The sequence below is a fragment of the Myxine glutinosa genome, chromosome 10 (genome assembly GCF_964187855.1).
Source record: "Myxine glutinosa chromosome 10, kmMyxGlut1.1, whole genome shotgun sequence".
Taxonomy (NCBI): domain Eukaryota; kingdom Metazoa; phylum Chordata; class Myxini; order Myxiniformes; family Myxinidae; genus Myxine; species Myxine glutinosa.
This window is the reverse complement of record NC_136270.1, coordinates 86,660,135-86,675,502: the sequence shown is the minus strand read 5'-3', so window position 1 is coordinate 86,675,502 and position 15,368 is coordinate 86,660,135. Positions and strand designations below refer to the sequence as shown.

The 15,368-nt window shown below is 41.4% G+C and overlaps 1 protein-coding gene across 1 annotated transcript in view; it reads left to right on the top strand.

The window, feature by feature from the left end:
* Positions 1-15,368, top strand: part of LOC137433434 (uncharacterized) — a 232,225-nt gene that overhangs the window by 82,263 nt on the left and 134,594 nt on the right. Inside the window, exons 14-17 of the mRNA XM_078785841.1 lie at positions 1,952-2,005; positions 5,186-5,230; positions 6,124-6,177; positions 7,131-7,175. Of these exons, the coding sequence (XP_078641967.1) occupies positions 1,952-2,005; positions 5,186-5,230; positions 6,124-6,177; positions 7,131-7,175 (198 nt within the window). The remainder of the gene's footprint in view (positions 1-1,951; positions 2,006-5,185; positions 5,231-6,123; positions 6,178-7,130; positions 7,176-15,368) is intronic.

Here is a 15,368-nt window from a genome sequence, read left to right as displayed (position 1 = left end):
GGGTGTTACGAATAGGGTGAGAAGAAGAGGAAGGGAGAGTTTGCTAAAGCACTGACTGGTAGCAGTGACATAAGAGGCACAGACAAGAGACTGTTCAATGGTGGGCCAAAGCTTGGAGATGGATAAACAAAGTAAGATCGTCAATCAATCAGACGGCCTTGGTTTGGATGTGATCCAAAATCATGATGACTGATGGAGGAGCGCTTCCCCAGACATGGGAGCAGTATTCCATCATCGGTCTGACTTGGCATTTGTGGAGGGTGAGAAGCTGATAGGAGTCAAAGTACTTGTGAGCTTTGATGAGGACACTAAGTTTTTTGGAGGCATATTTGATTATATTGAGGATATGAGGCTGCCAGGAGAGATTGCCGGAAATGGTAACACCAAGCGTATTAATTGAGGAAGACTGTTCGAGGGGTGGCTGTGTTGATCCTGCTGAATATAAGAAGGGTTTGATTCTTGGACTGATTGATTGATTTCTTGGACTGAAGAGTCAAGATTGTCGTAGCCCCATCGGAGGATGACATTGAGATCACGACTGATGGAGGCAACAGTTGAGAGACAATTAGCAGCTATCGACTGGGAAGAGGTGTTCTGGGATCTATACCTGGAAGAGGAGTTGAGGGTTGAGTCATTAGCAAAGGAATAGACAGTGTTGTGAGGGGATCACTGATGAGAAGAAGAAAGAGGGAGGGTGAGATGACAGAACTTTGATTCAGGACATCCAAATGAATGTGGTGGGGGTCAGAGAGGGCACAATCAATGCAGGTAGAGAGAGATCTTCCAGCGACAAAGCTGAAAAAACAGGATATTAGCTGAGGCTGAATGCCATACATTGGGGTCTTTGGGGCAACTTCAGCCAGGAGTTCATAAGTAGACCTGACTTTGTGGAAGCCATATTGGTCGTCATTGAAGAGAGCAGGATTCAAGGTGGGTTAAAAGTTGATTATTGATGAGAGGCTCCATGATTTTGCAGATATTTGAGGCCAAGGCGATTGGGCGGTATTTGGAGGGATCAAACATATTGCCCTTCTTTGCGACAGGGCAGACATAGGCATGCCTCCAGAATGTTTGGTAAATACCGATACAGTAGGAGAGGTTGAAAAGCTTGGAGAAAACAGGAGAGCGCAGCATGTGAGGACAACATCAGGAATGCTGTCCAGACATGTTGCTTGTTTGTGACAAGGCAGAACAGGGTCTGGGGAACACTGTGAGTAGAAAATTTGATGATGGGTATGTGGGAGTTGGATTTATGAAAGGCAGGAGTTCTATTGATGTCATCCAGAGTAGATTTGACTGCAAACTGAAAGACAAAGGTGTTGGCTTTCGATTTAGAAGACCTGGAGATGGAGCCACCAGGGTTGTTGAGAAGAGGAAAAGAAGGCTCACAGAAGTTGGTGTAGATGCGCTTGACCAAAGCCCAGAAGACTTGACTGCTGCTGGGGAGATAGGAGAGATTGTCAGAGGTCTGCTGGGTAAATGTGGCTTTGGCTGTGGAGATGATGAGCTTGCAATTGTTGGGGATATGTACATAATCACTATGACTATGATCTGAATGTGAAGCTTTCCAGACTTTTAAGAGGTTGTCTTTCAAGGAGACAGAGGAACCACAATGATGGGAGAACCGCTTAGGGGACGAGGCTTTTCCATATTTCAATGAGTAGGGTATATGAAGAGAACTATCGATTTTAAAGTGATAATCAATTATGACTGTAATTAGATGCTGTTAAATTTTAATTTTGATTTTATATATATATATATATTTAATGTGATCTGGATATCCTGGCTCGGGTAGGTTCATCTGCATACACAACCCAGGTCCTGTGAGGCATTCCCTCCTGAACATGCAGGCAGCTCTTCTTCTTCAAGTTATTTCTTCATTCTTGAGTTACCAAAGAGAAGCCCTGGCCTGCTATAATGATTATAAATCCTAGCTGATTTTGCTTTACAGGGTCACCTTGGGCTCGAGGGTCCCATGGGAGAAGTTGGTCAAACAGGAGATCAAGTGAGTGTACACAGAGGAAATACAAGTATACCTGCATGTCGATGCAGGAAAAAGCAATTCTATCCAACTCGACTCCAAATTCTGCCCATTTATTGCGTCGCGTACTCACCCAGTATTACGTCACAAACATATTACATGTTAGCTGACAAGTGAAGCCCCACAAACCAGGAGCTGACAATGCATGAACAGCCAAGCATGTAACAATTAGTTGTTTTTTTTAAAGATATAGTATGTTTGGTGGTGGTGAGGATAATGTCTTCATTCCAAAAAGAAAAAGAAAAATCCACATCAGAAGATAGAGGAGAAAAGGACAAACAAGGGGGGTTTGTGGAGCAACAAGTGCATTGTGCAGATGAGCATCACTGAGTACCGTAACACACTAACACCTATACCTGCATACTTTCCATAATTATACTCAGATGCAGGTATAGGTATTAGTGTGTTACGGTACTCAACTCTTTTGTTGCTCACTTCTCCCATATATGTAACCGTCTTTGAGGTGCTGCACGATCCCACTCTTCCTTCCAGTTGTTCAGTGAACCACTATCTCATGTCATTCCCCATATTTATGTACAAGTAGCAAAAGTACCCATCCCCCAAGTGATGGCAAAAGCTAGCCATGGTGGTGGTGACAATAGCCACAGAAAAATGACAGTCAGGTAGATGTCCAGGGAAATTCAATCCAACATGTAGCACTCTACTTCACCAAAGGTGGCGCTATTCAAACCAACTGCAACAGCGAGAAAGTATACCCCATCATTTTTCCTGGGGGTTCGTGGGGGATTCCCAGCAGCCAAAGGAGCTGCTAACCCCGCTAAAACCTGGCCGGTACAACCTTTCACCTCTATGACAAATTTGGTCCAAAACCGTCCAGAGGTGTAGGAGTGTATATGTAATGCACAGACAGACAGACAGACAGACAGAAAGATCAACATTTATAGCTATAGATTAATCTTTACTGCTCAGACTAACCCTTCCTAATCCAACCCTATAAACTTTGGGTTGTGTTGTTTTCTTCCCTCCTAATTCTCCTCTTTTCTTTTTTGTTAATAACCTTGTACATTGTGTCCAAGAGTTTCCTCATCACCCGACTGTCAGTCCATATGCTCTGTCACTTTGCTCTTCCAAGAGCCTCGACTTGTAGAGAGGGGAATAAAAACCCTGTCCGGTTTTATTGAGCTTTTAAAATTATCATATGCATAATGATTGATGATTCATAATATTGAAATCAAATATAGTATCTGCATGCATATCATCCCTTATTCGCTCATCTCTCTCTCATCGAGCAATTGAGTAATGCTATTCTCTAAGAAAACTCATTTCTGGTTCTGAAATAATCATATATCCTTTCTTCTTTTCAGCAAATAAATGCAAAATAATCATGTTGCAACTTTGTAATGCCCCAATACTATCCCAAAGAGGTTCATTGTTTGCCTTACCTCATATCTGCACTGTATAACCTCATTTAATAAAACAACATACAACTGAAAAATGACTTAGACGTTCTGAGACTGGCTAAAACTAAAACAAGTACAGATACATTCAAAGTACACCGCCCCCATGCCAAATAATTAAATATCCGCCAAAAAACGCCTTTGGCGCCCGGCAATACCAACGTGCAGCTCATAGAGACTGTATTGGGTGAGAGAGGTGTACAATAATTGATTGGTTAATTGCATAATTAAAATCAATAAATGATGATCATAAATTATTTTCTTAATCAATTGGCTAATAGTACTTCATCCGAAACTGTAACTTTTTGAAAATTAATTAAATAAGTCACTAATCCCCCCCAAAAAATGTAATATTGATTAAGCAATAAATCAAAAATATCCTTATAGCCACATCACTTGGTGACTGTCGTGTCAAAATATCAGCTTCCTAGCTCAAAAGGTGCCTGAGATATTGCCCAGATGAGAAAGAAAATAAATAAATGACTAATAATGAAAAGAAATAAATAATAATCATAAAAAATTAAATAATTAATCAATTCGCTTATATAACAAATAAACCACCACCATTTCATCCGAATCTGTAACTTAAAAAAAATAATTAATTCAGTCATTAATCGAATAATTAATCGATTAATTGATTGATCAATAAATCAAAAATACCCTTTACAGCCAAATAACCTGGTCATTGGCATGTCCAAATATCAGCTTCCTAACTCAAAAGGTGCCTGAGATAATGGCCAGAAGAGAAAGGAAATAAATAAGTACTTAATTAATCGATAATAATTAAGTAACTAATCCAAAATACCGTTTTTGACAAAGTACTTGCTCACTATTGTCCCCAAATTTCACCTTCCTAGCTTAAATGATGGCCTAGATATCGCCCGGACAAACACAAACAAACAAACAAACAAACAAACAGGAAAACAAACAAACAAACAACCGGAGTGAAAACCGAGTATGTACTCCCTTTCAGCGTGCGTCATTGCCAAGCCCCCTTCGGGGCCCGGCAATGACGTTATGCAGCGCCTGGAGATGGCATAGGAGAGGTGCGGTGAACAACAATCAAAACATTTATTTGAACCTCTACCTGATTTAACCTGCATATATGTATTTCGTGGTTATGTGCTCATTTTATCATAAATATAAGGGGTGTGAAGAAAGTTTCTTCCTCACTTAGGTGAGGCGAAAAGACGTTTTTTCCTTTGAGGATAAACTCAGTAATGCGTTATCGTTTTACCGAAGACCCATAGCTATCTCTTCCTCTATATATTTTTTCACTTCTTTATATCTCCCATTTCTTAGTCACCTTTTTTGACATTTTCTCCTCCCTCGTATTTTATGTTGGAATTTTTCTAATCACTTAGAATTCGTTATTTATATTTTCAAAAATCCAATCAACGTATATTCCCTTTTTCGATTGTATTTTTATCCATGAACCAATTATGTGTTATACATGGCATCACCTCATTAATTAATAAACCCTTCCTCTCCGACCCTTGGATCAGTTATATAATTATTTGTTGTATAGTACTCCAAATTATAATAATAATAATAAAAAAACTGCTGCCAACAGTAACAGTAATCATTATAAACCAGCTTTGTAATTCCTAGTAATATTATAGAGTAGTTTTTGCAACAAATGCAATTTGTTGAATAATAATATAATTTTTTGAAAAATATTATATACGGTACTTTGTAATTGCTTTCTCTACATCTCTATTTTAAGGGTGTGCCCGGCCCCGAGGGAGGCATGGGAAAAGTTGGAAGAAAGGTGCGTACAATGAGCCATGTATTTGCTTTTATTTTTGATTTACACTGTGTGTGTGTGTGTGTGTGTGTGTGTGTGTGTGTGTATATATATAGGTGTGTGTGTGTGTGTGTGTGTGTATATATATAGGTGTGTGTGTGTGCATCTATACTGTATGTGTATGTGAATGTATGTTGCTGTTGTTGGCTGCTATCTCCACAAGTGGGTGGGTTTCAGGAGATTGAACAGACAGACACCCATCAGGTATCAAGGTATCCACCTCCACATGTGTGTGTTTATGCGTGCGTGTGTGTGTGTGTGTGTGTGTGTGTGTGTGTGTGTGTGTGTGTGTGTGTGTATAAAAAAACAAGTGGTTTTTAATTTTGACCCCTGTATCATCCCTAAAAGGATAGGAATCCAATTTTTTCTATATTTCCCGTTCGGCATCTATGGACTGTTCAAAAGCACATTTTTGTCAAAATTAATCTCTATCGACTCAACTACAGTATAAGGAAGTGTGTGACTTTTAGTGTTTCACCTTTAATCCATTAAAATGGAAATTTGGGCCGTAAGTAAAAAAAAAAGAATAAAAAAGGGGGGGTTTGGATGTATCAAAACAAAGTACCCCCTTGCTAAATTTGTATGGGATTGAATCAGAAATGATGTAATGTTGTGTAGTTGTAATTTATTGGAATGGAAGAAAGCAAGTAAGAAGGAAAGAAAGAAACTTATCAAAAACAATATACCTCCCCTCCCTGAAGGAGGATGAAGACATAATGGAGTCACGAGATGCAGAAATACCACACTACTGTGAAATGAACATGAATACTGAAATGCAGAAATGTTCATTGAGAATGTGATATTCTGAACTGTTGGTCAAAATAACTTATAAGTGTTTTTATTTATTTACTTCCCAGGGAAAGCCGGGGATCCCTGGAGATCGAGGCCGTCTGGGACATGCAGGACTTACAGTATGCAAGACGTCAATACAAAACATATATATACACACACACACACACACACACACACACACACACACACACACACACACACACTACACTGTGTGAGTTACAGCCCTGTCATAGTATGGTTGAAGGGGGCGTGGTGAGAAGTAAAATTGTAGGGGATGTGTTTAAGCAAATGATGTGAAAAGTATGGAATTTATAATTTTAATAATATGACGAATTGTATAACCTTAAAGGAAACTCTATAATCATTGTCATAAAAAAACAAAGATAAGAGGGGCATTTTAAAAGTTCTCTAAATGCCATACAATAACACAAGGTACACAACGTTTCTTTTTATTTTTCAATACAAGTGTCTATAAATAATAATTCACAAATATTTTTAAGAATATAAAAAAAGTGTTCTTTCTATTAATACCAGCCCAGGAAGAATGTGGGAATAATTGTGGCCATTAAAGAAGAAGAAAGAAGAAAACGTTTCTTCTAATTATACAGGGTGGACCATAGAAAGGGCAACATTTGATCATGCTGAGATTTTCTTAGTAATAGTTGTGAATAAAATTCAAATTTTCTTTAGATTTCCTGTTACGCAATTTTATTTTATTTTACAGGTATTGAAAATAATGAGGTAATTTAACATCGAGCAGCACACCTTTATTTATGACATGTACATTGAAACAAAGTTGCTGAAGGGAGCGCAGAGGGCATTTCCGATAAGATTCCCAACATCTCATGTGCCTACTTTCAAAAGGATAAATTCACACAAATCAACAAGATGATTGCCACAGATATTTCACAATAAAATTCTAATGATGTAGTTTGTTGAACCTTTAAAATACAGAAATAATGAGAATTGCACAACTAGTCAAAAATATCATCATGAAATAGATGAAGGTAAATTGTGGTAAAGAGAGTTTTGCATCGCACTGATATTAAATGATTTGATGTTTATTGTGCAGGGAAGGCAAGGATCCGAAGGAGGCCTTGGATTACCTGGATCTGATGTAAGTAATTGTATTTTACTTGTGATGCAAGCTCAAATCAACGACGAATATTTTAAAATTGTACTGCATGTTAGATTTAACCTTAGCTTGGGTTTGTGGTGTTTGTTGAACCGTGATGTTGTCTAGAATCTAGATGTTGTTCTACAAATTCATGCAAAGGTTTTGTCATTTGTTACCAGGCCGCGCACGAGGTACGACCCAGAAAACGATTAACTACACACAAGTTTGTACGAATTACAAACAAATACCAACCAGAAACACACAATAACACGTACAAAGCAAAATAACCAGTGGAAATTTGACAAAGACAAGAATGGGAAAACACTTAAACTTCGATGCCGTGGAGAGCTCGAAGTACGCTTCACTCGCCCGAGGAACCCCGTGACCGTGGTGGGAGGAGACCTGAATGGACGTGTGGGAAGGAGTATGGATGGTTTTGAGGGAGTTCATGGGGGTTACGGATATGGTGTGAGAAATGGAGAAGGTGAAAGGATTTTGGAGTTTGCTGATGGAGCTGATTTGTTGATTTGTAATACTCAGTTCCAGAAAGAGGATAATAAGCTTGTTACATACACGTCAGGTGGGTGGACGACAACCGTTGACTACCTGATGGTGCGTAGGCGAGATAGGGGGCACCTCCGGGACACAAAGGTGATCCCGGGGGAGGAGGCTGTTTCACAGCACCACTTGGTTGTCTGCGACATAAGGGTGAAAGGTGCGAGGAGAGCTCGGCGGGTGAAGTACCAACCAAGAATGAAGGTGTGGAGGTTGAAAGAGGTGACAGTAAGGGAGGCATTAAAAGAGAGGCTGAGTAGGGTAGAGGATGATGTGGTTGAGCTTGAAAGTGGTTGGATGTCAATGAAAGCTAGTCTGTTGGGAGCCGTTGGTGAGGTATGCGGATGGACAAAAGGACCACCGAGGCACTCGGAAACATGGTGGTGGGATGATGAAGTTGGAAAGAGGATTGACGAGAAGAGGAAGAAGTTCAAGGAGTGGCAGAAGGCGAAGGGTACGGGAGCAGAAACAGCAGAGCATGAAAGTTATAAGGCAGCCAGGAAGGCTGCAAAGAAAGAGGTAGCAAAGGCGCAGGAGGCATGTAGGAAAATGTTCGGAGAACGCTTGGATTCGGAAGAGGGTCAGAAAGCAGTATTCAGGATTGCAAAGCACATAGCGAAAGAGAGGTGTGATGTGATGGGGGTGAGTTGCTTGAAGGATGAAGTGGGACAAATCGTTGTCGACCCAGATGGAATTAAAGGAAGATGGAAAAGACATATGGAAATGCTGTTGAATACAGAGAATGAATGGGATGGCAACATAGAGAGTAAGCCAGTTTTAGGACTGGCAGAGACGATAGCTGAGAAGGAAGTTGAGGAAGCAATAAAAGCAATGAAGAGTGGAAAAGCGGGAGGGCCGACGGGAGTTGTGGGAGATATGTTGAAGGCAGCAGGAAGTTGGGGTGTGAAGAGAATGACAAAAAACCACCTTTAGAGGTGGTTTTTTGTGGGTTTAGATTAGAGATTAGAGAGGTGGTTTAGATTCACTTTTTGCACTTGTGTTGGTGCAGGAAACCACTTTTGCACTTGTATTAGTTTGGAAAAAACACTTTTTGCACTTGTGATAGTGTTGAAAAACCACTTTTCGCACTTGTGTTAGTGAGGTGTGAAGAGAATGACAGAGATCTGTAATCTGGTGGTGAAAGAAGGCCGCATTCCAGTGGACTGGGAACTCAGTACCCTCGTCCCTCTATACAAGGGGAAAGGTGACCCTCTGGAGTGTGGCTCGTACTGAGCGATAAAGTTATTGGAGCGTGGAATGAAGGTATTGGAAAGGGTGTTGGAGAGGAGGATAAGGAAGAAAGTGAAGATCGACGAAATGCAGTTTGGATTTATGCCAGGAAGAGGAACAACAGATGCGCTTTTCATTGTGAGGCAGTTGCAGGAGAAGTACATGGAGAAGAGGAAGAAGTTGTTTTTTGGGTTTGTTGATCTGGAGATAGCATTCGATAGGGTTCCACGCAAAGTATTGACATGGGCATTGAGGAAGTTAGGAGTGGAGGAATGGTTGATCAGAGTAGTGATGGCAATGTACCAAAGAGCGCACAGCTGTAAGGACGAAGGATGGGAACAGTGGTGAGTTTGAGGTGAAGGTGGGAGTGCATCAGGGGTCGGTACTAAGTCCACTACTATTTGTAGCTGTGATGAAGGTGCTGGCTCAGAACGTAAAGGAGGGTTTACCGTGGGAGTTGTTGTGTGCAGATGATCTGGTGTTGATTGCGGAAAGTATGGATGGACTGAAGGAAAAGATGAACAAGTGGAAGGAATGTATGGAGACAAAAGGTCTGAAGGTGAATATCGGAAAGACAAAGGTGATGGCAAGTGGTAAAGCATGTGGTGAGGTGGAAAGAACTGGGAAGTGGCCGTGTGGTGTGTGCAGGAAGGGTGTCGGAGTGAACTCCATTCAATGTACAATGTGCGCTGAGTGGGTTCATCAAAAATGTAGTGGTCTGAGAGGGTCATTTACCAGTGTGGCAGCTACATTCAAATGTAAGGTGTGCACAGAGGGAGCTGCAGATGGAGGATATGTTGAGTTGGATCTTGGAGACGGCGTGAAGCTGGAAGGTGTGAAAACATTTTGCTACCTCGGAGACATGTTGAATGGGGAAGGTGGATCAGACTCGGCAACGGTTGCTCGAGTGAGATGTGCATGGAAGACGTTTCGGGAACTGAGTGGCGTGCTGATGAGGAGAGTGTCGCTGAAGCTGAAGGGAAAGGTGTATGCTGCATGTGTGAGAAGTGTTATGATTTATGGGAGCGAGACATGGGTAATGAACGTAGAGCAGCAACGAAGGCTGGAAAGGGTGGAAATGCGAATGGTTCGATGGATGTGCGGAGTATCGTTGAGAGAGAGGAAGACAAATGATGAATTGCGAAAGATGATGGGAATATTGCCTGTGATTGATGCTGTGAAGAGGAACAGGTTGAGATGGTTTGGTCATGTGTTGAGGAAGGATGAAGGTGACTGGTTGAGAAGAGTGATGGAAATTAATGTAGAAGGAAGTAGCGGACGGGGAAGACCGAGAAAGACTTGGCTAAAGATGGTGGAAGAAGAAATGCGGGCAAGGAGAGATGCAGAAAATAGGGCAAAATGGAGAAGATTGTCATGGGGACCGCAAGGCTAACCCCCACTCTCGCAGGGAACATGGCCTTAAAATGCATGTTGGTGTTGTTGTTAATTAATCGATAATAATGAAGTAACTAATCAATTAATTGATGAATCAAAAAACGAAAAATACAGTTTTTGCCAAAGCACTTGCTCACTATTGTGCTGAAATTTCCGCTTCTTATCTCAAAAGATGGCTGAGATATTGCCCGAACAAACAAACATACAAGAAAACAAGAAACCAGAGTGAAAACCGAGTACTCCCTTTCAGCAGCCCCTTCGGTGCCCGGCAATGACGTCATGCAGCGCCTCGTGATGGCATAGGAAAGGAGCGGTATACACTATGAATGGGAAGGAGTGGTAACCCAAGTTATGTATTTGTGTTAAGGTGCATACTGCCACTAAAAAACACCCATTCGGTTTGGACCAGTTCAAGTCAAACCAAAGACTTTTAAAAATGGTATGTGCTGCTTCCTCGCTTGAAAAGGTATAGCACGGACAATCCCCATCGGATGGAATCCATGGAGAGGAGGAAATTCTCCGCTGAGTAAGGCGAGGAAAAGTGGTGCCATTGTTATGACATCGCTGGTACCCAGAGTATCCCAGGAAGTGATGGTAGTGACAGCACTTCCCCCAAGCTAGGTGGCTGTGTTAGGTGTTTTTATAGTTTGTGTGTGTGTGTGTGTGTGTGTGTGTGTGTGTGTGTGTGTGTGTGTGTGTGTGTGTGTGTGTGTGTGTGTGCGTGTGTGTGTGTGTCAGCGCTATTACGAGCCTCAGCCCATGTATTAAAAAACAAGTAATCTATGTTTCCATGTCCATCATGTTTCTATCCTGAGATTCCGTCATTGATATTTCCTCGTTATTTAATTTTAATGTCTTAATCCTCTAATTTAACCTCTTAATTTAATTTGATCTTAATCCTCTAATTTAACCTCTTAATTTAATTTGATCTTGATCCTCTAATTTAACCTCTTAATTTAATTTGATCTTAATCCTCTAATTTAACCTCTTAATTTAATTTGATCTTAATCCTCTAATTTAACCTCTTAATTTAATTTGATCTTAATCCTCTAATTTAACCTCTTAATTTAATTTGATCTTAATCCTCTAATTTAACCTCTTAATTTAATTTGATCTTAATCCTCTAATTTAACCTCTTAATTTAATTTGATCTTAATCCTCTAATTTAACCACTTAATTTAATTTGATCTTAATCCTCTAATTTAACCTCTTAATTTAATTTGATCTTAATCATTATTTAATTTAACCTCTTAATTTAATTTGACCTTAATCATTATTTAATTCAATTCAATGATAAATTTTAACCTGCTAATGCCATCAATGCCACAAATAAGCTACAGAGGGCATTGCAGCAGCGGCCACAACCGCACTCTCAGCCAATGATGCTACTCGCAGCGCATGTGCTGGATACGAAACAAGAAGAATAAGAAGTTTCATTGTTTTTCAATGGGGGAGAGCACCTATGAAAATGATTGTGGTGTTGTAAAATTAAACTGCGGTGTGCTGTTACAACGTTTGAGACTTGGCCATGCTAAAAAAAAAAACCACAGCATTACTGAAGTGCTCCCATTACTTCGGAAGATATCCGATGGTGTCGATAATTCAGCATTCCATATCATATATGTGCTTGACCATCGTGTACAAATGTGCTTGTAGTGAATGTTAACATTCAACGAAGTCTACTTGTGTCTTTGTCCGGTAATCTGATTTATCTACAAGCCTGATCTGCATGAACTTTCGACCAATGTATAAATATAAAAAGATTGTGAAACTAGCATCCATCAGGAGAGTATGCCAGGAGCTTTGATAATAATGAATGAAAGGTGTGTTGACTTGTGATGCTGAGTTGTCTTCTATGCCTTTGACCACCTGAACCAACATCCCTGCTTCTCTTGTGAGTTTGACTTTTGAGGCTGTTTGATATGACAGTTGCACCCTCTGTTCAGTTTAATTTGCCATGGGGCTTGCCCAGCTATGTTTTTTCTAGATTTTCAGCTCTTCCCTGTTGTGAGCCCTGATGCATGCCAGCTTTACAGCCTACCAGCATTTTGCCTTTGGAAGAATAATGCCTATGTCACACATAGGCGGATTTGTCGGCGACTACTGGCGACTGGAAAAATCGCCACCACCCGCCGACAATCGTAATGAAACCGTAATGGACGGTCGCCTGTAGTCGTGGTTTTCCTCCCCAGGTCGGCTGCAGTCGGCAAGAGCCGCAAAGGGGCCAAATATATTTTTAAATGTTTAAAAACGGCGCGCTCAGTCGCACTCGAAAAAAATCCGCCATGCTGTCATGATGGAACCGCCATGCTGTCGTCGGTATCCGTAATAAGAGCGTAAAGCGGCCGCAACCCAGTCGCTCATAGTCTTCCGCAATCGCCCCAGCATCGCCCCACCAGCTAGCACGGCAGAGATGCGAATGCCATACGGCCTTCCTGCGGCATCTTCCCGACTACGGGCCGACACTGTTGCGGCTGCATATCGACTACAGAAGAACTGCCACGTCTCCCCTGCGGCTATGGGAGACTGACGACGACAGCAGTAGGACTCGTGGCGGCCGAGTTACGGCCACTGGCGACAGAGATACGACTGCCTGGCGACTGCATTACGACATACCACGATCCATGGCAAGACAGGATGGTGTGAGGGTCTCCGTGGAGTGAGGTCCTGTGGTGCCGACAAGGATATGGCTTTATTGTTTGGACTTGGGACTTTTGGGAACTTTATTTTTGGGACTTTGGTCCTTTGGAAACTTTATTTATGGGACTTGGGACCAGTGGAAATACTTTGTTGGACTTTATTTCCATTCTCTCTCCCTGCAGAAAAGTTTGATTATTACATTACAATGATACATCTTTATTAACTTTCTTATTGTACATCAAACATCTTTATGCTTCATGTCATACATCATTGAAATGAATAAAGTGAAATGTAAAATAGAGAAATAAAGATTTAAAAAGTTGTGTGAATCGTCTCCAATCGCCGGCGGTCTTATTGCAGTCTTGCGGACGTCGGAGTAAACCGCCACCCGGCCCCAATGCAGTCGCCGCGATCCGCCATCGGTCGTAATCTAGCCGCCAGACTGTCGCCACGCTGCCGCCGTGCATCCGCAATGCAGTCGTCGTCGATCTTCGACAGTCGCCATCCCACTCGGGGCGTCGTCGCAATGCAGTCGCAATGTGGCCGCCTGCAGTCGCCATACTGCCGCCTGACCATATTTGACCGCCCGAAATCGCCAGTAGTCGCCAAAATATCCGCCTATGTGTGACTTAGGCATTAGGGCTTGTACTTTGAGGTGGCGGCAAGAGCTTCCAACACCAATTGGTCGTTTTATCCCCGTCCTGCCATAAGTTTGTCAAGCGGTTATAATTTCTTTCTACTTCCAGCCGTTTTGAAACACCAGAAACTAGAACGGCACTCGGTAGAGAGCATACCCCCACCAGGCTGAATGGTTTACGTTTTGTATCCTACTGATAGGCCTGATCTGGATCCAGACCGAAACCAATTAAAACATATTAGGCTTGTTCTTGTCTACTAATCAACTCATCCACCAAGTTTTGTCAAACACTTCCAAAACGTTTTCAAATACCATGCTGTATATCGTTCTTGGCCCCAGCTCTCAATGATGAAAAATCACTTAAAGAAATTTAAAAAAAAAATGCTCCCATCTGATTCCGGATTTGGATTTTCACCAAAAATCGAATCGATTCACTCTTGTCACAGCCAAGCTCTCCACCAAGTTTTTTCCGAACCCATCCATAACTTGAGATATTGTACTACATATCGTCTTTAGCCCCATCTCTCAATGGTGAAGAATAACTTTTAAAATTATCAGATCCGAATCCAGATCGTCACCAAAATTGAATCAATTTTTCCTTGTCACACCCCCAATATCGTGTTATATATCGTTTTTAGCTCAGTATCTCAATGGTGAAGAATCACTTTTAAAAAATTCTCCGATCTGAGTCCGGATCCGGATCTTCACCAAAATTGAATAATTTCTTCATTGTCCCACACCAAACCTATCCACCAAGTTTCGGCCCAACGAAGAAGCCTATTGATTTTGAGGTCAAAGGTCATCTTTAGGTCAGATTTCTAAAATTATCATTTTTCATCCAATTGACTTGAAAATGGAACAGGATTTGCATATTGGGTCAACAAATTTGGAAACCAAGTATTTTTGAGGTCAAAAGGTCAAAGGTTAACTCAATGTCAAACTTAGTAAATCATCAGTTTTCATCTGAAAAATCATCAATTTTCATCCTATTAAGATTATAATTAAACAGCAATTGCATAGTGCATCACTGAATTGGGAAAGCAACTATTTTTGAGGTCAAAAGGTCAAAGGTAAACTATTTTGAGGTCAAAAGGTCACAATCACTCAGGCTTCAATTTTCCGAGTTCGGATCATGGGTGCTCCCGGGAGGGAGGGGGGTCACCCCCTGAAACATCATTTACTAACCGATTGCTTTGAAGCCCGATACAGCCCTTCAATAGACCGCAGGATCGCTCGGTCTTAGATTTTTCGATTTCAGATCAGGGGGCCTCCCAGGGGATTAAGGGTCTTCAGTGGTGTTCCCCCAAATCAGCGGAGGTCTGAACTACAACCTCAAGAGATGACCGTCAGGCCACTCAGGACTATTTATTATGGATGCATCAAACATCAAGATCATTCATCAGATTCCATGGTCTTCGATTAGATGTCTCACAATTGGGTGTCCACGATCCTTAACAGGCATGATTATCTTATTCCAACTTAGTGTACCCTTGTATTTTCTGGAATTTGAGCATAAATAATATTGCTTGATATTCATGAAATTGAAACGCCGGCTGAGATGGGCTGGACACTTAGGGCAGATGGGGGGGGGGGGGGGGGGGGGAAGAGAGAATGGCAGAGAGTGGATAGGTTGGAGGAGCAAGGTGCTCATGTTCTACATCATCATCTTCTAAATTATCTTCTAAATCTTCAGCAGATTCAGTTGTAGATTTTTTTTGTAGAATTGTAGAATTTGT